At 30.4% G+C, this 22,515-nt stretch overlaps 12 protein-coding genes across 12 annotated transcripts; 5 read left to right on the top strand and 7 right to left on the bottom strand.

Moving 5' to 3' along the window:
* Positions 1-140: 140 nt before the first annotated feature.
* BX663DRAFT_502483 (uncharacterized protein) lies at positions 141-2,668 on the top strand. The gene is made up of 4 exons (XM_051526622.1): positions 141-1,136; positions 1,219-1,316; positions 1,402-2,316; positions 2,384-2,668. Exons 1-4 carry the CDS (start codon positions 222-224, stop codon positions 2,577-2,579), a joined length of 2,124 nt encoding a protein of 707 aa, XP_051385321.1. The 5' UTR covers positions 141-221; the 3' UTR covers positions 2,580-2,668.
* A 721-nt stretch (positions 2,669-3,389) lies between these two features.
* Positions 3,390-4,499, top strand: BX663DRAFT_550145 (uncharacterized protein; the record flags this gene model as incomplete). Its single annotated transcript, XM_051531195.1, has 2 exons — positions 3,390-3,477; positions 3,547-4,499. 2 exons carry the CDS (start codon positions 3,390-3,392, stop codon positions 4,497-4,499), a joined length of 1,041 nt encoding a protein of 346 aa, XP_051385322.1.
* Positions 4,454-5,409, bottom strand: BX663DRAFT_317564 (uncharacterized protein). The gene is made up of 5 exons (XM_051522088.1): positions 5,271-5,409; positions 5,095-5,200; positions 4,832-5,002; positions 4,675-4,779; positions 4,454-4,596 (listed from the first exon to the last, which is right to left on the bottom strand). Exons 2-5 carry the CDS (start codon positions 5,110-5,112, stop codon positions 4,507-4,509), a joined length of 384 nt encoding a protein of 127 aa, XP_051385323.1. The 5' UTR covers positions 5,113-5,200; positions 5,271-5,409; the 3' UTR covers positions 4,454-4,506.
* A 263-nt stretch (positions 5,410-5,672) lies between these two features.
* On the top strand, positions 5,673-6,679 carry BX663DRAFT_530067 (uncharacterized protein; the record flags this gene model as incomplete). The annotated part of the gene is made up of 3 exons (XM_051530290.1): positions 5,673-5,727; positions 5,925-6,545; positions 6,624-6,679. 3 exons carry the CDS (start codon positions 5,673-5,675, stop codon positions 6,677-6,679), a joined length of 732 nt encoding a protein of 243 aa, XP_051385324.1.
* A 1,824-nt stretch (positions 6,680-8,503) lies between these two features.
* On the bottom strand, positions 8,504-9,600 carry BX663DRAFT_502492 (uncharacterized protein). Its single transcript, XM_051526623.1, has one exon. It carries the CDS (start codon positions 9,362-9,364, stop codon positions 8,576-8,578), a length of 789 nt encoding a protein of 262 aa, XP_051385325.1. The 5' UTR covers positions 9,365-9,600; the 3' UTR covers positions 8,504-8,575.
* Positions 9,601-9,688: 88 nt separating this feature from the next.
* Positions 9,689-9,919, bottom strand: BX663DRAFT_430012 (GATA zinc finger-domain-containing protein; the record flags this gene model as incomplete). Its single annotated transcript, XM_051522773.1, has 1 exon — positions 9,689-9,919. A coding segment is annotated over one exon (231 nt), but the record flags the coding sequence as incomplete, so codon positions are not given.
* Positions 9,920-12,070: 2,151 nt separating this feature from the next.
* Positions 12,071-13,769, bottom strand: BX663DRAFT_502496 (fructose-1,6-bisphosphatase). Its single transcript, XM_051526624.1, has 7 exons — positions 13,632-13,769; positions 13,468-13,571; positions 13,139-13,397; positions 12,963-13,064; positions 12,825-12,896; positions 12,561-12,720; positions 12,071-12,492 (listed from the first exon to the last, which is right to left on the bottom strand). The coding sequence occupies exons 1-7, from the start codon at positions 13,716-13,718 to the stop codon at positions 12,266-12,268; spliced, it is 1,011 nt and encodes a 336-aa protein (XP_051385327.1). The 5' UTR covers positions 13,719-13,769; the 3' UTR covers positions 12,071-12,265.
* A 1,359-nt stretch (positions 13,770-15,128) lies between these two features.
* On the top strand, positions 15,129-16,283 carry BX663DRAFT_430512 (DDHD domain-containing protein; the record flags this gene model as incomplete). The annotated part of the gene is made up of 2 exons (XM_051522804.1): positions 15,129-15,566; positions 15,666-16,283. The coding sequence occupies 2 exons, from the start codon at positions 15,129-15,131 to the stop codon at positions 16,281-16,283; spliced, it is 1,056 nt and encodes a 351-aa protein (XP_051385328.1).
* Positions 16,284-16,417: 134 nt separating this feature from the next.
* On the bottom strand, positions 16,418-17,658 carry BX663DRAFT_585843 (uncharacterized protein; the record flags this gene model as incomplete). The annotated part of the gene is made up of 3 exons (XM_051532240.1): positions 16,418-16,815; positions 17,011-17,455; positions 17,548-17,658. 3 exons carry the CDS (start codon positions 17,656-17,658, stop codon positions 16,418-16,420), a joined length of 954 nt encoding a protein of 317 aa, XP_051385329.1.
* A 615-nt stretch (positions 17,659-18,273) lies between these two features.
* BX663DRAFT_502499 (ras family-domain-containing protein) lies at positions 18,274-19,567 on the bottom strand. The gene is made up of 5 exons (XM_051526625.1): positions 19,343-19,567; positions 19,159-19,242; positions 18,931-19,085; positions 18,612-18,858; positions 18,274-18,546 (listed from the first exon to the last, which is right to left on the bottom strand). The coding sequence occupies exons 1-5, from the start codon at positions 19,431-19,433 to the stop codon at positions 18,407-18,409; spliced, it is 717 nt and encodes a 238-aa protein (XP_051385330.1). The 5' UTR covers positions 19,434-19,567; the 3' UTR covers positions 18,274-18,406.
* Positions 19,568-19,679: 112 nt separating this feature from the next.
* BX663DRAFT_502502 (phosphatidylethanolamine-binding protein) lies at positions 19,680-20,486 on the top strand. Its single transcript, XM_051526626.1, has 4 exons — positions 19,680-19,774; positions 19,834-19,994; positions 20,065-20,140; positions 20,206-20,486. The coding sequence occupies exons 1-4, from the start codon at positions 19,708-19,710 to the stop codon at positions 20,448-20,450; spliced, it is 549 nt and encodes a 182-aa protein (XP_051385331.1). The 5' UTR covers positions 19,680-19,707; the 3' UTR covers positions 20,451-20,486.
* Positions 20,449-21,903, bottom strand: BX663DRAFT_469280 (uncharacterized protein). The gene is made up of 3 exons (XM_051524112.1): positions 21,534-21,903; positions 20,979-21,244; positions 20,449-20,810 (listed from the first exon to the last, which is right to left on the bottom strand). The coding sequence occupies exons 1-3, from the start codon at positions 21,716-21,718 to the stop codon at positions 20,518-20,520; spliced, it is 744 nt and encodes a 247-aa protein (XP_051385332.1). The 5' UTR covers positions 21,719-21,903; the 3' UTR covers positions 20,449-20,517.
* Between the last annotated feature and the right edge of the window lie 612 nt (positions 21,904-22,515).

Below are 22,515 nucleotides of genomic sequence, written 5' to 3' on the forward strand. Positions count from 1 at the left end.
TCTTATATGGATATTACGTTCTATAATAGTTTTACCCACGTTAATATATATAAGTTTATTCTATATATAAAACAATTCATTATTTTCTTTGTCTTTTCTTATTGTTTGCTTTTTCCTTTTTTTTTTTTTCTTTTTTTTTTTTTTTCTTTTTCTTTTTCTTTTTCTTTTTCTTTTTCTTTTTCTTTTATATATATATACATATACATATATATATACATATTATGACTATGTATTCACCTTTAGTGCTTACACAGCCTCAGGAACAAACGTTAGGAGCTATCTTTGATACCTTTCTTGGCCCACTTACTGACAAAGAAGAAGAACTACAACAGAGAATCAAGGGTAAAGAAGATATCTATGAAGTCACGACAGCACAAGCCCATCAACTTGCTCAACTCTCTGCTAGTTCTTTAAAGGTCACAAGCATAGTGACTGAGTTTATGAGCCATTATGTGCCTCCTGAGAAACGAGGAGATTTACTACGTATCTTGGATCTCTTGGGAACACAGGTGGGGACTTTGTTGCTCACTGGGCATTGGAGGCAACAGTTCGGGGCCTTGACACAAAGGAGCCGTGAACAAGTGATGTTGCAATGGAAGAACTCCAACGTGAAGCCATTACGTCATCTATACAAGACATTCTCTAGTCTGTGTCTCTTTAATGCCTATAGTCAAAGGGCCTCACCTTTAATCAAAAGTATTGGACATGATGGTGCCTCTGGTGATGTCTTTTTTGAAACTCATCCCGATTATGATCCAATTGAACATGAACGGATTCCAATCATGAGCAACATTCAAAATAATAATAGTTTCACCGTGGATGTGGTGGTAGTAGGCAGTGGTGCAGGTGGAGGTGTGGCTGCAGCTGAATTGGCAAAAGCGGGATATACAGTGTTAGTAATCGAAAAGGGACGCTATTTTCATCAATCAGAGATAGTTCAAGCTGAAGAAGAGTGTTACAAGAATATGTATGATACAGGAACGGCCACATTATCTACGAATGGATCCATTCAATGTTTGGCGGGGTCAACGATGGGTGGAGGAACAGAGGTGAACTATCTGGTCTCTTTAAAGCCCCAGCATTTTGTACGAGAAGAGTGGGCAAAACAAGGCTTGCCTTATTTTATTTCATCACAGGTTATAAAAATAAACTATTTGTTTTGTAATTATATATTTATTTATTTTTTTATATAAATGTATTTTTATTTTTTATATATAGTTTAATACAGATCTTGAAGCTGTCTTTCAACGAATTGGGGCAAGTCAAGATAACTTTTTAGATACAAAGACAACTCAAAAGTTTGAGCAAGGATGTCGGTAAAGTATATATTATGAAGATAGATTAGATTAGACGATTATAGAGTATGTAATGACCTTTTTTTTTTTAAAAAAAAACAAAAAGTGAGCTTGGTTATCATATTGAAAAAGTACATGTGAATACAGGAGGAAAAGCACATTACTGCAGTCGGTGTATGATGGGATGTAAATCAGGTATCAAGAATAGTACAACTAATACTTGGCTCAAGGATGCTCTTGATACTGGCAGAACAAAATTCCTTGATCAAACACGCGTTATTCGTATCTTAACGTCTGGACAGAAAGCAACAGGTGTAGAATGTCAACTACCAAACCAACAAGTCATCAAGATTAGAGCCAAAAGGGTGATTGTTGCCTGTGGAGCACTTTGTACGCCTAGTTTATTAAGAGCGAGTGGTCTACGTAATCCTAACATTGGACGGCATTTACGGCTTCAACCTATCCTATTTACTTTTGGTGTTTATAATGAAACGATTCGACAGTCAGATGGACAATTAATTACACGCGTCTGTAACGCCTCTGATAATGTCCATGGTGACTATTATGGAGCTAAAATTGAAGAAGGTGTAACACTTCCTGGAATGTTAGCCACATTACTCCCTTGGTATGGGTCTGCACAGCACAAAAGTTTGATGTTGAGACATAAATCAATTCTTTCACTTCTTAATGTTGTTCGTGATAAGGATTCAGTAGGGGCTGTCAAATTTGATTCTCATTCTTATTTTAAACTGAATGGAAGTCCAGTATATGACTATTCACTTTCTAAACATGATGAGCAGTCAATGATGGTTTCAGCTGAACGAGCTATAAAAATCTTGGTAACCTCAGGAGCACGCGAACTCTATACGAGTCAGGCGAATGTATTGCCCTTTGAATTTAGAGAAGATGAAGAAAGCTGTATCGATAATCCCAGGTTTATAAAATGGTTAGAAGAAGTACGTAAAGCAGGAGTAAGTGCTATTTCGACCCCACTTGCATCCGTACATCAACTAGGTTCATGGTATATATATACATATGTATATATGAATATATATTAGACTAAAATATTTATTTATTTATAATAATAGCCGCATGGGAACACATCCTAAATCATCTGTTATTCAACCTACAGGTGAAACATGGGAAGTAAAGAATTTATTCATTGTCGATGGGTCTGTATTCCCAACAGCAGTAGGTGTAAATCCAATGGTAACAATTGAAGCTATTAGTTTATCTATTTCACGTCAAATAGTGGCATCTTTGAATCAAAATTGCCACTTATAATGAATAGCATGAAGAGACTTTAGTCCTTTTCTTTTGCAAATAAATAAATTTTATTCGATTATTGCAGTAAAAATATATATAAATATATACATATATATATAAATATATATGTGTATACATCTATACATGTATATACAAATATATAAAAATATATTGTCTTTATGTAATAAATATATAAATATCAGATTTAAATAAAATCCTATAATAAATACACATGTCAAAAAAGATTTTGTATATTATTATAGTAAAGAGGAAGAAAGCATTTTTTTCCCCCCCTTTATCATATAGTCATAACTTTGCATCGTGAATCTGATTTTAGGCATTTAGCAGTCGTTATAATTTAGAGTTAGTAGTATGCTATAATAATAGCATGTGAATTGTAATTTATAACCCATTGTGTCACTTTAATTATGAAGTAAAAACGTGGGCTATATAATGAATGTGAAAATAAAGCAATAGTAAGTTGATAAAGAGTAATATTAAATGTGCTTATCTTTGATTAGAAATAAGGGGGGAAGCAGATAATAATAAAGGATTGTCTATTATTACCTATACACACACGCACACACACACACACACACATATATATATATATATATATACAAATATGTGTATAATAATAACATAATTGATAGACACATATAAATATGAATGTACACACATGTATATTATTATTTTTTTCCCTTTTTTTTATTTTTTTTCTCTTTCTATTTCTTTCTCTCTTTTTTTCCTATTTATTATTTATTTTTTATTTTATTTTATTTTATTTTATTTTATTTTTTTTTTAATTAAATGGAATCAAGTTCATCAATGTCAAGTAATCTTAATCATAATAATGATGACTGGATTTATCATCAAAATAATGAATCTTTATTACAAGAACCAGTACCATTTGAAGGTATTATTACTATAATTATTTAATGCATTATTTTCATATGATATTTTATTTATTCAATAAATTAAATAGATTTCAAGTTTAGTTTCAATAATGATTTGTTTTCTACTGCCTCTTTTGTTAGCCCGTATTTATTTCAACAAGACCTTAATACAACTACAGTTTTAAATGAAAATGATCAAAAGACGTTTTCAAACTTTCTAGATACTTTCTTTGTGGAGGAAGAAATGGAAGAAAAAAGACGTAATTCGATATTAAAAAGCTTGGATGAACAAAAAAAGTTAAGAGTTAAACAGGCAACTGATCTTGTGACTCAAAATAGTGTAACTAATAAAATATACCTAAGAAAGAGTACGGATACTATTATGCCAACTATAAATAAAAAACGTAATCATTATCAAGAAGAAGAAGCAGAAACAGAAACAGAACAATTATCCATTGTAAAACCTAAAAGAGCAAAAGCACATAAAGAGTTATTAACAGAGGAAGAAAAGAGAGCCAATCATATTGCATCTGAACAAAAACGACGAAGCATCATTCGTCATGGTTTCAATGAGTTAACTGAATTGGTTCCTACTTTAAAGAACATAAATAATTCAAAAAGTACAGTTTTATTTAAAGCAGCTGAATTTATAAGTCATTTAGAAAGGAGAAACAAATCTTTAAGAGAAAAGATAAGAACTCTAGAATTAAGAGTTAAAGTAGAACAAAACAGTAACGTCCATTTACCAGCCATTAAAACAACAACAATATCAAATCATCATCACCATCATCATCATCATCATTATCAGCAGCAACAACAACAACAAAAGATGTCATCACCAAAACAATCAGCATTAAATTCTTTAGAAGCTAATGCAAGAAATGCATTATTAGCACATAAATCACAACAAAAACAATTATTGTTACTACAGGAACAATTACAATTACATCAACGTTTGCTTGTTCCAAAGAACAAGCTACCACCTATTCACATTGCCAATAAGCAATCTGAACAAGATCTATTATCTATGACTGATAAATAATTTATTATCATAACTCTGCTTTTGTAATATCAAAATCCATTTCTTTCATTAAATCAATTAACTCTTCTATTCGTATTGTATTTACAATTGAAATATTCTATGTATATACATTTATGTTACTAGTAAGCTCTAAATCGTATAAAATATCTTGTTTGTTTAAAATATGTGTAAATACCTCATCAAATTGACTTAATTCTGATTCTAATTTTGATACTTTTTCTTGTTTTTGTAAATCTTGATCTTTTATTTTATTCATCAACTCATAATTCTCTTCAATAAGCTATAATCATGTAAATAGGCTACTTTTATTTATTTTTGAATGTATTGCTTACTTTATTTAATGTCTCTTGTAATCGATGAAGTTCGTCTTTTTTTGATTTATATATAATTCCGTTTGTTACTTGCTCTGGTGTCGGTACAAGTTGTGTTTTCACTCTTTCCCTCTTCTCTGCTTCTTCTATTAATTCATCAAGCTTTTTCTGTTTCTCTATCAACTGTCTATCCTGTATAATAATAGCTATTCCTTTCTAAATAACTTGTTTAATTTGAGGAGGGTTTTTTTATTTTCTCAATCCTTACATCATCATTATTTTACCTTGAATTCTTGTATCATATAATCTTCTCCCTGTGAATGACATTCTTTTATTTCGTTTATTAGATCAGGTAAAATAGGTTCAAATATTTCAATCAAGGTAGATAATCTATCATCATATATAGGTTATTAAAACGTATACATGACAAAATAACCAATCTAATTATAATTTACGTCACTGCTTCTATACATTTATTCATCCATTTATTTGTTAAACTGTTAAATTCAGCTGCTGTATCTCTTTTTTTCACATTCGTTGATTCTAAATCTACTTTCATGTGCAAAGTTTTGATTGTTAAAAAGAAAAAAAAAGGAAAAAGAAAAAGAAATTGTTTTTTTTTTTTTTTTTTTTTTTTTTTTTTTTTTGAGATAAAGGTAAAGAAGAGTAGTAAAATAAATTAGAATTCCGTTCACACGACGTCACAAATTAGGCTTTTTAAAGACGGTGGTGGGGAAGCCAGCAGAACAAAAAAAGAGAGAAATGGCACAGAATCCGGGGCAAATAAACATTTTTTTTTTTTGTTATTGTTGTTGCTTTAGTTTCAAACTTCCCCCCACTCATTTTTTTTTCTTTGGACGAAATGGCATTACGATTATTGAGTGCAACCATGATGCGTCGCCAAATGACAACACCAGGTAATATTTATTTATTACTATAATATAAATATAAAGATATAAATATATATATATATATGTTTCGTTCTAAATAATTATTATGCTTTCAAGTTATTCGTATGAATGCTGTACGTTCTTTTGCTTCAACTTCGATACAAGGTAAAAAAATGATTTAATTTAAAAAAAAAATAGTAAAAATTAACAATCAATTTATATAGCATCAGAAACTAAAAATTATAGCAAAGTCTCTGCTGATCCCAACTTCAAGTCGGGCAATGATGTATTTCATGAATATGGACAGTACCTCATGTCTGTTTTACCCAAATTCATTCAACAATTTAGCGTATACAAAGATGAATTAACACTCTATGTGGCCCCCAGTGGCGTCTATCAAGTGATTCATTTTTTGCGTGATCATACTAATGCCCAGTTCAAGTCCTGTATGGATATTACAGGAGCCGATTTCCCCTCACGCGAGAATCGATTTGAAGTAGTTTATAATTTGTTAAGTATGAAATACAATGGACGTATTCGAGTAAAGACATATGCTAGCGAAACGTCCCCTGTCCCCTCTGTTGTACCTCTCTATAGTGGGGCTAATTGGCAAGAGCGTGAGACGTATGATATGTATGGTGTCTTCTTTACTGGACATCCTGATTTAAGACGTATTTTGACAGATTATGGTTTTGAAGGTCACCCCCTTAGAAAAGATTTCCCATTGACAGGTTATGTTGAAGTACGCTATGATGAAGAAAAGAAGCATGTAGTAACAGAGCCTGTTGAATTATCACAAGCCTTTAGAAATTTTGAAGGAGCACTTTCACCTTGGGAACAAACTGGTAATGCTTCATTTATATGACTATTTATATAAATATATATATCTAATTTTTTAACTCATATTCTTGTATTAAACATAGGTGCTGGACGTGATGATACTCCCAAAAAAATTGAAAGTGATCAAATGAAGAAATAATAATTATGATGCATTTATATCATCTGAATAAGATTACCATTTTTATGATTTCTCCTTTTATATAATTTTAAAAATAAAAAAATATAAAAAATAAAAAAAAAATAAATAAATAAATAAATAAATAAAAATAAGGCTTTTTTTTTTTTCTCTTTATTATTATTATTGTTTGTTTCATGACTATTTTGATACATTGTAGTGAATGTATAAAAGAAGTATTTAGAAAATTATTTTATACAATAGGTACGCTATAATATTTATCTATAATTTGATTTGATTTATTGATTACAAAGTTGAAATAATAGAACATAAATTATTATCGATTCTTATTCTAATAATATGTTTCTCAATCATAATAACCATTTTGTTACTCAAAAGAAGAAGAAGAAGAAATTATGAAGAAATAGCAGCAGATGAAGAAGAAGAAGAATTATTTGGGAAAACAATACGTCTAAAAAAGACAAGTACTTATTATCAATGGAATCGAACTGTACCTTCAGACAATAATAAACAAGCAGCATTATGGTGGTGGAAAAGGAAATCTGATATGCTAATACAAAAATACTCTGCTATTCCATCTACTTGATTACACTTTTTTTTTTTTTCTTTTTCCCCAGTATGAATAAATACCTTTTGTATACATTTATTATATAATGACATCTAAAATATATATTAAATTATTCTGGTTAAAATTAAATAAAGTGGAGGAATTAAAGTTAAATTACTTGAAAATTTAATATCAATACTGCAATAATTCTTACTTTCATCGTAATACACTTTAAACAGTAAATCAATCAAGCCAGCAATTTGAGCAAAAGCCCTGGAGAAGAGGTGACGAGTTTAACAGGAATAAGAAAAAGAAAAAGAATAAGAAAAAGGCTTTCCCCCCCCAAATGGGTCACTAAACTAAAGTAAAGTCATTGCAAATGATACATGCATTTAGGGAAGACCAATATATGAAAATGAGGAGGAAGAGAAGGAAGGAGGAGGTGGAAGGGGCCCTTATGCAGATGGATAGCTTATATAACTGATGTTTATTCCAATAACCGAATCTCTAGCGGAGAACAGTAACCTCGTTTAACGTAGGACATTAGGGAGGGGAAAGCCAAAATAATTAAGTACTTAGAGTACATGCTGCTGCTACTACTACTACTATTAGGGCTCTTGGTTGTATTGTTTGGTATAAATTTTGATATATTATAAACTCACTTGTCTAGATTATTAGCACTAAGGAACAACTATGTTTTAATGAGTTTGTTATTATTATTACTATAGAAGAGTGAAGCATTTCTCAATAACTCCTGCAAAAAAAAAAGGTGACTGTGTGTATTTAGATTATGATAAAAAAAAAAGTAGCTGTCTACAAATAATAACGTATCTCCCCGATTTTTACATAATAAACCCCTCCTTCCCCGAGTGTAGGATGATGTGGCGCGATTTCTATTATAACGTCATATTAGATGATATACATAAAAGGGAAAATAAATAGAAAAGACATGAAGAGGATTAATAAAGACTACATATGCTTTAACAATAACTTTATTAGTGAATGTGAATGTACTACCCATTACAAGTTAAGTTGGTTTGAGTAGTAAGAACCAGTAGTCTTACTAGGCTAATCATTCTTCATTGTTGGTTAGACTTCGCACAACACCATTTTCCTCTATAAATAATATTGCACATGTTAAAAAAAAAAATTCCAAAGTTAACTATCAGAGCTTATATGTTAATAATAAATAAGTAAAGAAGCTTTTTATTATAATATAAAAAGTGATATACTATCAAAAAAAAGGAAAAAAAAAAGGGAAATAGGGTAACCGGTAAAATATATATACATATACACATACATATACACATATACACATACATATACACATATTAGACATATGGATTCATCATTTATCGGCCAAACGCTAATGAATCTAAAGATAATAATGCTTCAGCTTTTGATGCTAAATCAGTTAGAGATTGAGTTAATTGAGAGAGAGCATACGCTTGCTCTGGTCTAACTTGTCTTCTTAGATGTTCTAAACGATCTAATGCATGATCAAAGTCAGCTAATTCATAACTAGTTTTAGTAGGCTGCTGTTGAAAAGAGGATAATGGTTGCGATAAAGGAGGAGTTAAGGGGGGTAACGAAAGTGGAGGTAATGTATTAGTAATCATAGATGAAGAGGATGAATTCGATTCTCTACGACCAAATAAGGATTCTAAGCGAAAAGATTGACGTTCAAAAGAAATCGGAGGTAAAAAGTTTGTGTTTTGTTGTTGTTGTTGTTGCTGTGTTGGTGGTGGTGGTGATAATGAAGAACGGTGTTGAGGGGAAGGATTAAATAATAAAGGTGAAGGAGATTGATGTTGATTTATAATCTTATCTGATAAAGAAGTTTGATTTATAGGTGATGTCATTTGTTGTAAGGGTGATAATGATTCTTTGGAAGGTTGTTTTATCATTGTATTAGTCATCGAAGATGAAATAGTATGAGTTTCTTGTTTCTTTAATGGTAAATCTATTATTTTCTTCTTCTTTAATGCTATATAATCTTCTATTTCGGGTACATGTGTCTTGGAATGACTTGTTTGAGATTTCTGAGAAAGGGTATCATCATCTTCTTCCATCGTTTCTTCTTCATCACTTGCTTGTGTAACAATCACTCTTTTCCTTCTCTTAATAACACTTCGTTTCATACTCACAGGTCTATGTACATTATGAAGTTTATAATAAAGACCACACGCATTACAAATTGTATTTCCTTGTTCATCTCTTCTCCAAAGAGGAGTCGTTGTTGTTCTACAATTAGCACAAATAAGAGCCTGGCGATTTACTTGATGTTGATTAAAAGCAGGACATCCAGCACAAGAAGTAGAGCCACCAGTACCATTACATTGACCTCCACCAGGACAAGTGCCACTACCACAATCATTTGTTGTAGATGCTGTTGTTGCTGTTGCTGCTGCAGATGATGATGATGTTGTTGTTGTTGTCTTTTTATGGACAGCACGTTTTAAAGTGGGTGGTCTAAGTGTATTCCTTGCTTTTAAATAAAGACCACAAGCGTTACAAATAATTTCACCATTAGGTCCTCTTCTCCAAAGAGGTGTTGTTGTCGTTCCGCAGTTGGCACATTCAGTAGCAGAAACGGATTCAACTTTTTTTATTTTATGTTTAGGATGAGAAGAGGAAGAAGAAGGAGGAGGAGTAAGTGAAGGCGTAGTAGAAGTAGAAGGTCGAATTGTTTCCATCATAATTAAAAAAAAAAAAAAAAAAAAAAAAAAAAAAAAAAAAAAAGTGAAAAGAAAATAAGAAAAAAATAAACGAGAAAAAAATAAAATAAGAAAAAAAAAATAAAATAAAGAAAAAAGGAGAAAAAGATAAAAGATTAAACAATCTGATAACAAGGTTGGTTTTTTTTTAGTAAAGGGTTAGAAAAAAAAAATTTTATTTTTGATTGTATAGTTTTTTGTAATCAAATCAGTATTAATCTCCGCACATATTTGTATATTAACCAATTAAAAAAAAAAAAAATACACATACAAGAATTTGAGATTGTATCATGAACGTATCATTATAGGTCTTCTATTATACACAAGAGAAATGATGAACAGTATAAAATAATAACCTCCAAAATGTAGCTTCTTCCTTCCCCTTATTTCTTTTTTTTCATATTATAATCAATTCTAATTATTATAGTAGCAGACAAAAATTTATCAACTATAAATTTATCAACAACATATGATTATTTAAGGTTATGTTAGTGATCATTGATATATGATTGATTCATTATTGTATAAAGTTAACTGTTTATTTGTTTGTTCCGCCTTTACCATCCGCTGCTTACTTTTGGCAATCATAATTGACATGGGTAGTTGTTGTTGTTATACTATTTGCTATGTGCACTACTATTTTTTCTGACTTTCCTTATCAATCAATCTAAAATCAATCATCATTTTTTTTTTTTTTTTTTTTTTTTTTTTTTTTTACGATTAAATATTTTTCATTTATTATTGAGAAAAATTTAAAATCATCAAAAATACATAATATCTATAGCGTATTGGATTAACTAGGTCTGTTCAAAATATATGAAAGAAAACAAAAGTTTTTTTTTTTTAAAAAAAAAAAAAAACCTCCTCTTAAGAGACAAGAGGTAGAAAAGAGAAAGGGAGAGAAAGAGAGAGAGAAAGAAAGGGAGGGAGATATTATATAACCTATTTTATGGGGAATGACACGGATAGTTAGTCAACGATAAATCCAAAAAGATACATCTTGGAGAGATTTCTAGGCTTATGTTGAGGCAAAAGATTCAAAAGAAAGGAAAATGAGCTCTTAGTGATTGCTGTTGATAGGCATAAACGAGTGTGCAAACTATGTATAATTCAGTGATACGCAATCGACTAAGATGAGTATACAGATGATAAAGACAACTACTACCATCAAGCAGCCAGCCAAGATACCATTGAATAACATAGATACATTCACTATAGGTCAGAGGCAGCCAGAGTATGGGTTCAGTAGTAAGTTAAGGTTGCCGACCAGTGCTGAATAGCTTTCAGTTTCGTAGCTATTTATGTCTCTGTTCAAGAAATGTTTGACATTTTTTTTTATTTTATTTGAATGAATGTTTGTCTAGAGTAATAAATTCTATAACGCAAAGTTGCCAGCGCACAATGTTTTAGTTATTTTTTTTTAACCAATGGGTGTTCATATTTGAACTTGAATATGGGGGAAGTAGTATGGAAAGTAATGTATTAGTAATAGCAGTAGCAAGTAGATTACATAATTAGTACGAAACAGAAATTGGGTTTGTAGGAGGAACACTCTATGCGGTATTTTAGGCTAATTTATTAAGTGAAGCATTATTAGGGTTATGAAACTATACGAGTTTATTGGCAACCTTTTGTTGGGGAAATAGAGAAATAGATAAAGAAAACTTTGAAATGAACATAAAGGAAAGAATTTGTTAGAACTGTTTATATACCAATTGTTGACATTTTAGGAAGAATTGTATTTTGTATATTCACAAAGTTGATAATGCTGTTAGGGACATAAAAATCAGACCTTTTATTAAGCTCACAGCACTAACTAGGCTTTATATACTTTTCTTTTGCCATTAGGAATGTACTAGTGATGAATGAAAATTTAATGATGCTGGTTCAGAGCAATTATAGCAGACTATCAACTACATACATGTATATTTTGTTTATATTATTCCAAACAATTATACATGTATATATGTATATATATATATAATATAGAGAGAGAGACAGAGAGATCACAGCTCTTAAAAGGTTAAAGGCTTCCAATGTTCCATTTCCAAGCAATCAAGGAACCAGTCAGTTTTAATGATTAATGATGATAATTCATAAGTAATATTGTTTTATAAACCAAGTTTAGAATAATGGAAGGACTTTATTAAGAATAAAGATCAATCGTTGCTGCAAAGGACGAACTATAGTATTGAGATAAAAATAGCTCTGGAAATTAATTAAAATGAATACCCTTTGTTTCATAAAAGTAGGCGTGTGAAAGTAATGAGATGATGTTTCATTCAGTTACACAAAGAAATAATAATATGATACACTATTTATTTTTTATTTTTTATAAAATGATTCCAATTCTTCAACATCTTCCTTTGAGCCAAGCCATATACCTGAACGATCATGAATATGTTCAGGAACTAAATCCAAGCAATTTTTTGTACCTGTTGTAGCCTTGCCACCTGCTTGTTCAATCAAATAAGACATTGGGAAGACTTCATAGAGAATACGAAGTTTTCCTTTCTTTGACTTTGAGTCAGCAGGATAACCAAAGATGCCACCTAATTTAAATAGATTTATATATTAATTTTATAGGGATCACACACACGCAAGCATGTAATTATTTTACCATATAATAAAGTTCGATGAATATCGGATACCATAGAACCTACATAACGAGCGCTATATTTCTGTTTGACTTTATCCACATATTTCTTACTTGGTTCATCAAAGTATTTGTAATTGCCTTCATTAACAGAGTAAATCTTACCACGAGGAGGAATGACGATCTATTAAGTAAAATATTAGTAACTGATTGAAATCCGCATAAATAGCTTGACTCTTCTCTCTCTCGCTCTCTCTCTCTCTCTCTCTCTTTTTTTTTTGCCTATACCTTTGGATGTGTCATAATAAATTCACCAATAGAAGGATCTAATGTGAAGCCATTTACACCATTACCGACAGACTAGAGTAATTATCTTTAATATGTCTGTTTTCTTTTCTTATTTTTTTTTAAAAAGAAAAAAATTACCAAAATCATTTCACAATAAGAACCGTACATACAATAACCAGCAGCAATTAACTCACGTCCATTACGAATACAATCTTTAATACTTGGGTTATCGGCATCTTTCTAATAGAACCCGTTATATTATTATCCTTTCCTTTTCTTTTTTTTTTGGGTTAAATAAACATGTAATAACATACCACTTTAAAAATACCAAAGATAGTACCAATAGAAACACCACAATCAATATTTGAAGATCCATCAAGAGGATCAAAGGTAACAACATATTTGCCTCTTTGTTCAGGATTTTCAATAATCATAGCATTTTCATCTTCTTCAGATACAAGTAAACATGCTTTACCAGAACCAATTAAAGCATTACGGAAGATATCATTTGCTAATACATCTAATTTCTTCACATCTTCACCTTGAACATTAGCTGTGCCCGTCAATCCTAACCTATAGAATATAGATAAGTATATATATATATATATATTAGATGGATATTGAGCAAGTATTATTCACTTACAAGTTGACTAGACCAGCCTGTCTTACTTTAGATGCAACGAATTTACAACCGAATTGAATCGCTGTCAATAGTAAAGTAAGATCACCTGTAGCTTCAGGAGCTTCCTATAGCATTGCATATACATAAATATTAAATACAGAGAGCCTCTTTTTTCTTCTTCTTACCTGTTGTTGAGCAATAACCCAACGAGTTAAAGTAACAAGGTCTTCGCCTGTACCAACTTTAATAGAATCGAATTTATCAGCAACCATTTATAATAACTTGGAATAAAATATTTTAAAAGAGTAAAAAAAAAAAAAAAAGGAGAAGATTGAAGAACAAGAAAATTATACTATTTAAATAATTTAGTTCTTTTTTTTTTCTCACATTCACACATCAAAATGCGGGGTTCCGTCTTTTTAATTTTAGGTTTGAAAATCCCATCCGAGCTAAAAAAAAAAAAAAAAAAAAAAAAAAAAAAAAAAAAAAAAAGCATCTAAATTTATAGCGTGTAAATGATATAATAGAAATACATTCTTTACTTGAAAAAATAAAATAAAATATGCATGTAATTTAAAGAATTTTTTTTTTTTGGTTTTTAGAAAGAAAAAAAAAAGGACCCTTTTTAATTTACATAGACAACTACATGCTTGTGCATATCATTTTCTATTTTGTCTTCAAAATATGTATAAAAAAAAAAAAAAAAGAGTTATTGTCCTATTTTGCCCCACATTTTTTTTTTTTTTTTGTAAAGAACCCGATGTACTCCGACTTATGTTCAGTACAAAATATCTCGTGGATTTTAACAAGTTTTTTTTTCTTTCTCCAAGACTGTAAAAGTGACTGAGGAACCAGATCGATAATTAATTAAAGGAGATAGTACATAAAATAGGAGAAAAGAGAATAATACGAATCTATATTCTTTACATAGACTTTGTTGAGTGGCTATGATGATAAAGGAGAGTATGTGTATGAGGAAATGGCAAAGAGAAGGGGGGAAAAGAAAGGAGATTGACAGAAACAACAGAATAGGGGGAGGGGAAGAGGAAAGAAAAAAAAAGAGAGAGAAAATAAGGGATCTTATTAAAGAACAAGAAATGGTATATAAAGCAAATGTTCAGAATGAGAGAAATACATAAACCTATTCTTTTTATATATATACACATATATACTTCATTATGTTATTTCATCTAAATTATCAGTTTTTATCTAATAAAAGTTGGAAAAATACAAAAACTGCAGTACCAACAATAACTGCAAATACATTATTACAGCCACCAAAGTCAAAAGGCCCCATTGATCATGTCGCGTTTGTAATTCATGTAAGTTATTTTAACATATATTATATCATTTAGTTAATAATAATATATTATATATGTAGGGTATTGGTCAGGTAAATGAAAAGAAAAAATATCATATTTACTAATTATTGAATAATCATTCATATTATCTAAATAGCAAACAGAACGATTTGGTTTCTTTCAATCACATTGTAAGTTATATGGTGAATAATGATATGTTTAACAGACTTTTTTTTTTTTGTCTTTTTCTTTTTACTAGTACAAAGCCTTTACAATACAACAAACCAAGCAGTGGAAGAAAATTTGCCTGGTAAAGAAATCAACGTTCACTATGTTCCTATTGAATGGCATAAACATATTCACGAAGAGACAGATACGGCTATGAATGATATCACATTACAATCAATACCATTTTTACGTATGGTTAATAATGATTATCTTGCTGATGCCTTCTTTTATCTCTCCAAGGAACGAGGACAGAGTATTATTAATCACGTCACAAGAGAATTTAATGAAGCCTATGCTAGGTTTTTAAAAGAATATCCTTTATTTGATGGTAAAGTGGCCATCTTGGCTTATTCATTAGGTGGTATCATTACTTGGGATATCTTGGCCAATAATTATGGTGTCACACCTAAAAATGAAATAAATTCAAAATTAGATTTCTTGTTTCCTACCTTGAATTTTAAACCTGATTTTTTCTTTACACTTGGAAGCCCTCTAAGTGCCTTTCTAACAGTTCGTAATCAAGATCCTAAAGTGTATCGACCTGATGCATCAATTCTGTTTGAAAATATCTTTCATCCCTTTGATCCCTTGGTAATAAAAAAAAATAAAATAAATAAAAAAGAAAAGAAAAGGAAATATAGGTATAAACATGGATAGACTTATAAATATATACATATATTCTTTTGATAGGCATACCGCTTTGAGCCAATGTTAAACTCTTATTATAAAAATAAGCCTGCTGTTCTTATAGATGCCTATCGTGATGCAGCTACCTTTTTCTCAGATGATCACATTCTACAACGAGTCTATAATAAGGGCTTAAAATGGATGACATGTATATCAAAGATTTTCGTTTCTCAACAAGAGGCATCTTATTCAGAGGATGAATTATCAACACCAAAGCTTTCATTGGATTACTATAGCGATGAAGAAGAGGATGAAGAAATCAAGACTCCTTGTGATTTACTTGTGAGTAATGAAAATCTATTTATTTCACAAAAGCGACGTTCTATAGATGTGGAGTGGCAAGAAGAGATGATGATGAACAAGAGACAAAAGAAAATGAATGATACAGAAAAACTACTATTGAGCACAACAATGACACGAAATGCTACTATGATTGCAGCAGAAGAATTTAACGTATTAGAGAATCGGGTTGATTATGTCTTGAGACCTGAAAGGTGTCTATTGGGTCTAGTAAATAAGAATGGCTATCTAAGTGGTCTTACTGCTCATTTCTCTTATTGGACACATCCTGATTTGATGTGGCATATTGTACGTCGACTTGAATATGGAAAAAGAAAATAATCATTATAATAAAAGCTTTATTATATTAACAAATTTCCTTTTTTTTTTTTTTTTTTTTTGAGATATTGCACACAACAATTAGAAAAAAAAAAGGGGGGAGAGTTTTATTTTTTTTTAAAAAAAAAAAAAGTTTATTATGGTTGAATATCTGCAATGATCATTTCGTCTATAAAAGGTCGGGTATAGATTGCTTGCTGCTGGGTACCACTAAAAGAATTTGAAGAAGAAGACGTTGAAGTTGGAGAAGAAGATGGTTGTAAACCAGGTATATGAAGATGATGATGAAGAAGATGATGATGCTGTTGGTTCATACTATCTTCTGTGTAATTTGAAGTAGTTAAAAGAGGATCATCTGTAGACGAAGATGTTGTAGACATAGCTGCAGCTATAATCATAGGATCCACAAACTCATTATGATTATTATTATCATTTAAAAGTGGCCAACAAGTTGGAAACGATGAATCCGTCAATGAGAATGGCTGTTGTTGAGTAAAATAATAGGTTAAGGAAGGATTTGTTAAGTTTGTATTTGCTGTAGTGAAATAAAAAGTAGAAGAAGAATAATTATTCATCATGACCTTGATCATGTCATCATCGTTATTATTATTATTAGTAGTAGTAGTCGTAGCTGCTTGTGTTGCTGCTGCTGCTGCTGCTGCTGCTACTGCTGCTGTTGTTGTCGTCGTCGTCGTCATCGTCGTCGTAGGATAAGATGATGATGAATGACAGTATCTTTTATCTTTATTTATAGATGATTTAGCGGTATTTGATTCGGTGTTGAGCCTCCTCTTTTGAGATGACATGAGTTTCTTGTCAGAACTCAACTCTGCTCTTGCAGCTCTTCTTCCACGTGCCACTCTCTGTTCACCTACGAGTCTTAACTGAGCCACAATGGATCGAGATTCTTGAAGGTCCTTTTCAGTCTTGAGCATGCAATGTGTTAATACATCGTTATTATTGTTTGCACAGACGACAGTACGAACTAGAGCGCGTTGTGACTCGAGATCTGTTTCAATTTTTCGAATTCTAGCTTCTAACTGAGATAGATTGTCTATGAAGGGGTCCACATTTGTAGGTTGCGTATTGCGAGATCGACGAGAAGTTGGATATGCACAAATAACACCTGTTGTTAAACATCGAGTACAATTAGGATGTATACCATCACATCGAACCTAATATACATATATATATATATATATTAACTTATTCTATATCTATTTTGTAAAATGTATATATATATATATATATAAGAGGGAGAGAGTACCTTTTTATGGTGACAACGGTAACAGGCAATAGGTGCTCTGGGTCTTTTTAAAGGATGCATACGAACTACCGAACCATTATTACTTGATTTTATAGCTGTGTTGTTTGTCATTATTAAATAAAAAGGAAAGAAGAAGAAGAAAGAAAGGAATGAAATGAAATGAAATGGAAACGATAAAAGAGAGAAAAAACCAAGGAGTGAGTAGAAATTAACAAGATACTTAAAAAATATTTTTAATGGAAAGATATAGATTTATATAAAAAGAAGTGATATTTAAATGTTTTTTATTTTATTTTTTTTTATTTTTATTATTTATATTTCATTCAGTTTCAATGCTTATTACATGATCTTATCTCCTTTACTCTCCTTCTTATAATACAAATGCTATCTAACTCCTATAGGCGCTTCCCCTAACGTCTGTTCTTGGACTGAAACTAACTTTATTAACAATCATAGTTTATGTTTTCTAATATATAGTTGGTACATATATGTAGACTCATATAAATATATACGTATCTATATTATATAGCATCAAGTTTCATTTTTCTTTCTATTCTTCCTACTAAAAAAAACAAAAAAAAAAACAAAAAAAAGAAAGAAAGAAAGAAAATATGATGACTATAATAACATAGAGAATAGTTGATATTGAAATTATTATTATTATACACATATATAAAATATATATAAATATACATATTTATATTAATAAAATGATGATGTAGTATAAGGAGTTGTATGGCTGCATACACCTTAGGTATTATATACTTGTCACAGAGTTGTGAACTATATTTTATATAAAGACAAATACAATAATAATATACTATACAAAAGAAGGGAGAGGAAAATAGGTTGTAACTATTTAACAAGCACAGCCATTCGAGCTCTGTCCATTAACACCAGCTTCGCGTAAAAGATCAAGTCTAGCATTATTACTATTTCCTCCTGCAACTCGTGATCCATTTCTGTTATTTATAAGATAATCAAAAGGAATATTTTTGGCTTTAAAGAAAAAAAAAAAGTATAATTAGTATGAGATTATGCTTAGTAATGGTGACTCTAGTTACCAATTTCGGTAAAGACTTCATCTACGTTAACTGAAGTTTTTGCACTTGTTTCAAAAAACAAAAGACCTGCTTCAGATGCATAAGCAGAAGCTTCTTCGTAAGTAACTTGTCTACTATTTGAATTTTCATCGTCTGTAGATTGCTCTTCTACCAAGTCAAGTTTATTACCTACAAGAGCAATAACGATTTGAGAATTGGCTTGACGCTGTAGTTCTTTAACCCAGCCTTTTGCTTTATCTAAAGTTGACTATATAAATATATATAAATATATATGAGTAAAACGACATAAGAATAATAAAAGGCAAGAGAGAAAACTTACAGCCTTTGTAATATCATACATAACAATAGCAGCTTGTGCATTTCTGTAATACATGGGAGCTAATGAATGAAAACGTTCCTGTCCTGCTGTATCCCAAATTTCAAACTTTACTATTTTATCATCGTCAACTGTACATTTTTGTGTTAAGAAAGCAGCTAATAAAAAAAATAGATGAACATATTTAGTATATATTTATATAAAATGAATAAAGTGCTCAGTAAAATTTACCACCAATAGTAGGTTCTCTATTTTCACTGTATTCACGATTAACAAAACGAACGACAAGACTTGATTTACCAACCGCAGATTCACCTAAATTAAAATGTTGATTTTGAACATTAGAAAATAGTTGAATGATTTATTGTAATGATTCTCTTTATATATATATATATATATGTATATATGTATATACCTAATAGAACAAGTTTAACTGGAACAGGTCTTCTATCTACAGATGAAGTGATGGCAGTAGTGGTTTGTGTAGGTGTATTTGTTGAAGACATTATAATTGAATAAGAATTATGAAAAAAAAAAAATGAAGTGGAGAATACAGGGAAAAACCAAACTACTCCTAATGTGAAGAACACGTCACTTTTCTTTACTTGTTTCACTTAATCGAATCGCGAGAAAAAAAAAAAAAAAAAAAAAAAAAAAAAGTCAGCTAAGGGAACTACAGCGGATTTACAAACAGAAAATGATTTAAAGATGATAAAGTTTGGCAAGCATTTTTTTTCTAAGCTTTTCTCTCTCTTTCTTTTAACTTTATATATACATATAATGCCACTTGTTACAATGGAAATGAGCTTGAAAGAAGCTTTAAAGAAGGCCGATATTACACCTAATAGTAAGTATAACATGCTATGTTTAAATGGTCATACAGCTATACTAAATTTCCTTTTATAGTTGTCCCCGAAGATTTTACTCCTTCTACTATAATCAATGTTCAATTCCCTAATGGTGAAGACGTTGCTCTTGGTAATTTCCTTAAACCCTCTGAATCCAGCGAAACACCTAAAGTGACCTTTGTTGCACCAGATGAAAATGCCAAATATACTCTCTTAGTGGTAAATATAGAGTATAACGCGTTTATAATATGTAAAAAAAATGGATGATTAACTGATATATTATGTATAGGTGGATCCTGATGCTCCTACTAAAGCGAATCCTAAATGGGGACCTTATCGTCATTGGATTATTACTAATATTCCAGGTAAATTTATATTTATATTACATAAGCAAAAGTCATGTATTTATAAATGTGTAAATATATTTTAGGTTCTGCTGATTTCTCTCAAGCAAATGAACAAGAGCCTTATCTTGGTCCTGGCCCTCCACCTAAAACAGGTGATCATCGTTACATTTTCTTACTTTACAAGCAACCTGAAGCACAAGCTGTTGATTTTGGTACTTTATCTATTGAAAAACGTAACAACTGGGAATATCAGACACTTATTGAAAAGAATCAACTTGAATTAGTTGCTGTTAACTTTTTCATTTCACGTCATGATGACAATGAATAAAATAAAATAACATAAAATAACACACACAAAAAAAAAAAAAAAAAAAAAAAACCAGAAATAGACTTTATTAATATTTTTTTAAATGGTCCAATTTACCAGAAGTTAATAAACGCTCTGAATAATGATTTATGTGATAATTTTCTTCATCTGCAGGAATAGTAAAACTGGGAGCACTTGAATGATTATTTAAAGGTATGACCAGAGCATTATGGAATGATGATATGCTATTAATATTTACAAGAGAAGATGATGCATGAGAAAGAGTAGGGGAATTATGAGTAGAAGTAGTTGGAGTATCATCCATAGCAGGGATAGAAATTGAATGATAATTTGTAAAGAGATGATGTTTAGATAAAAGAGCTTGTTGAAGTCTTAGTTGTTCTTGAAGTAATTCTAACTGTTTTTGTTGATTTTTATGAATGAGAAGAGCAGCTATGGTATTTGGTGGTAATAAGTGATGATTGTTTTGTTGCTGTTGCTGTTGCTGTTGTCTTTTATATTGTTGATATTGTAGTTTTTGTTGAACACGAGATTGTAAGATAGTGAGTCTTTCTTTAAGGACCTTATTACCCTTTTCGAGCTTCTTGATATAATCAACAGATTTAAATAAGATGGTACTCTTTGAATGGTTGATATTTTTTAAAGTAGGAATAAGTTCAGTGAGTTCCTTAAATCCACCTCGAATCGTATTTCTTCTCTTTTGTTCAGAAGCAATATGATTTGCTCTCTTTTGATCATTGGTTAAAATTTCTCGGTTCTTTGATTTCTCTTCTACCTGATCATGATATCTTTTTCTCCCATGACACACATCTGAAGATGAGGGCTCCTCGTGACTCTTCTTACTTTTTGGCTGTTCCTATATGTAACACATTATTTTAATGTCTCTGATTTTTACAGTGTGGGAAATTATGAAAATAATCATACCTCTTCTACACCACATAAAAAAGAATCCAAGAAATCTGTAGTATTTGGATCTTCAGACAATGTAACCATCATTTTGTCCTTCTTTTTTTCATATAATAGATAGCCTATTATAAAATCAAATCAAAAAAATAAATAAATAAATAAATAAATACTACATACATCTGTACTAGTATGAATCTACCTTCATCCAAAAAAGAGTCTGGTTCATCAAATTCAAATGCACTACTAGAAACAGACTCTGCACGTCCTGTATAATAAAGAGAAGGTAATGGATCCCAAATAGATGAAGTATTGCTTGATGTACTAGTAACACTAGAAGTTTTATGAGCTGGATCGTATTCCATTCTTTTATGGGTTTTAAAGAAGAGAAGAGAAGAATACAAAAAAATAAAATAAAATAAAAGATAAAAAATAAAAAAAGAGAGTGAGAGAGAGAGAGAGAAAAAAGAAAGAAAGAGAGAGAGAGAAAGAAAGAGAAACCGTGAGTGTTTAAGTTAATGTTATAATTATAAAATCTTTGATATTTTCAGTATCATAAAGGAAAAAGAAAAAAAAACGAAAAAGAAAAAGAGATGATTAGGAAAAGAAAAAAGAGAGAATAGGGCAAAGTACTTGTAAATATATATTTGGGGTACAAATAGCAAATTCCTCAAGAGGCCCTTTGAACCCTTCTGGATTGTACTTGGAAACTAATTAACCCGGTTTTCTCCGCCTTTTTTGTTTCTTATTTATTTTTATTAAAATACAACTCTGTTACTCTTCATTACTACCTCTCCCTCCTTCTCTCTCTTTCTCTTTCTCTTTCTCTCCCATTTCCTCTCCCTCTCTCGCTCTCTTTTTCTTCTATGTATTTCTATTTCTTCATTTCGTATCTTATCAGGAAGCTTATAAGAAAAAAAAGAAAAAAAAAACTGAGTTAAAAAATAACGTATATCCTAAAAGATTTATGCGACATTGTATTTCTTGATGGTAAAAATAGAGACAAAGATGATGTAGTAGATAAATAAAAGTCGCTTGTAGATAAAAAAAAAATAAAATAAAAAATATAGTATAACTTCTTCTTCCTTATTCTGCTTGTTTACAAGAATGATATGACTAACATTGTCATATTGTGCTGCTTTACTACTACTTTTGCATATAT

Source organism: Cokeromyces recurvatus (assembly GCF_025118155.1).
Source record: "Cokeromyces recurvatus strain NRRL 2243 chromosome Unknown BX663scaffold_6, whole genome shotgun sequence".
NCBI classification, from domain to species: Eukaryota; Fungi; Mucoromycota; class Mucoromycetes; order Mucorales; family Mucoraceae; genus Cokeromyces; species Cokeromyces recurvatus.

Coding starts and splice junctions, on each gene's coding strand:
- BX663DRAFT_502496 (XM_051526624.1), bottom strand. CDS start 13,718: ATGGTTGCTGATAAATTCGATTCTATTAAAGTTGGTACAGGCGAAGAC. Junction 12,897..12,962: donor CTTATTGTGAAATGATTTTG/GTAATTTTTTTC, acceptor TAATTACTCTAG/TCTGTCGGTAATGGTGTAAA. Junction 12,721..12,824: donor TTATTATGACACATCCAAAG/GTATAGGCAAAA, acceptor TTTACTTAATAG/ATCGTCATTCCTCCTCGTGG.
- BX663DRAFT_502502 (XM_051526626.1), top strand. CDS start 19,708: ATGCCACTTGTTACAATGGAAATGAGCTTGAAAGAAGCTTTAAAGAAG. Junction 19,775..19,833: donor GGCCGATATTACACCTAATA/GTAAGTATAACA, acceptor TTCCTTTTATAG/TTGTCCCCGAAGATTTTACT. Junction 19,995..20,064: donor CCAAATATACTCTCTTAGTG/GTAAATATAGAG, acceptor TATTATGTATAG/GTGGATCCTGATGCTCCTAC.
- BX663DRAFT_502492 (XM_051526623.1), bottom strand. CDS start 9,364: ATGAAACGAAGTGTTATTAAGAGAAGGAAAAGAGTGATTGTTACACAA.
- BX663DRAFT_317564 (XM_051522088.1), bottom strand. Junction 4,780..4,831: donor TACAAGAGACATTAAATAAA/GTAAGCAATACA, acceptor ACATGATTATAG/CTTATTGAAGAGAATTATGA. Junction 4,597..4,674: donor AATTAAGTCAATTTGATGAG/GTATTTACACAT, acceptor GTATATACATAG/AATATTTCAATTGTAAATAC.
- BX663DRAFT_502499 (XM_051526625.1), bottom strand. CDS start 19,433: ATGTCTTCAACAAATACACCTACACAAACCACTACTGCCATCACTTCA. Junction 19,086..19,158: donor TAGAGAACCTACTATTGGTG/GTAAATTTTACT, acceptor TTTTTTTATTAG/CTGCTTTCTTAACACAAAAA. Junction 18,859..18,930: donor TGTATGATATTACAAAGGCT/GTAAGTTTTCTC, acceptor ATATTTATATAG/TCAACTTTAGATAAAGCAAA.
- BX663DRAFT_502483 (XM_051526622.1), top strand. CDS start 222: ATGACTATGTATTCACCTTTAGTGCTTACACAGCCTCAGGAACAAACG. Junction 1,137..1,218: donor CTTATTTTATTTCATCACAG/GTTATAAAAATA, acceptor TTTTATATATAG/TTTAATACAGATCTTGAAGC. Junction 1,317..1,401: donor AAGTTTGAGCAAGGATGTCG/GTAAAGTATATA, acceptor AAAAACAAAAAG/TGAGCTTGGTTATCATATTG.
- BX663DRAFT_469280 (XM_051524112.1), bottom strand. CDS start 21,718: ATGGAATACGATCCAGCTCATAAAACTTCTAGTGTTACTAGTACATCA. Junction 21,245..21,533: donor AGATTCATACTAGTACAGAT/GTATGTAGTATT, acceptor GTGTCATGGGAG/AAAAAGATATCATGATCAGG. Junction 20,811..20,978: donor ACTCACTATCTTACAATCTC/GTGTTCAACAAA, acceptor GACTTCAACAAG/CTCTTTTATCTAAACATCAT.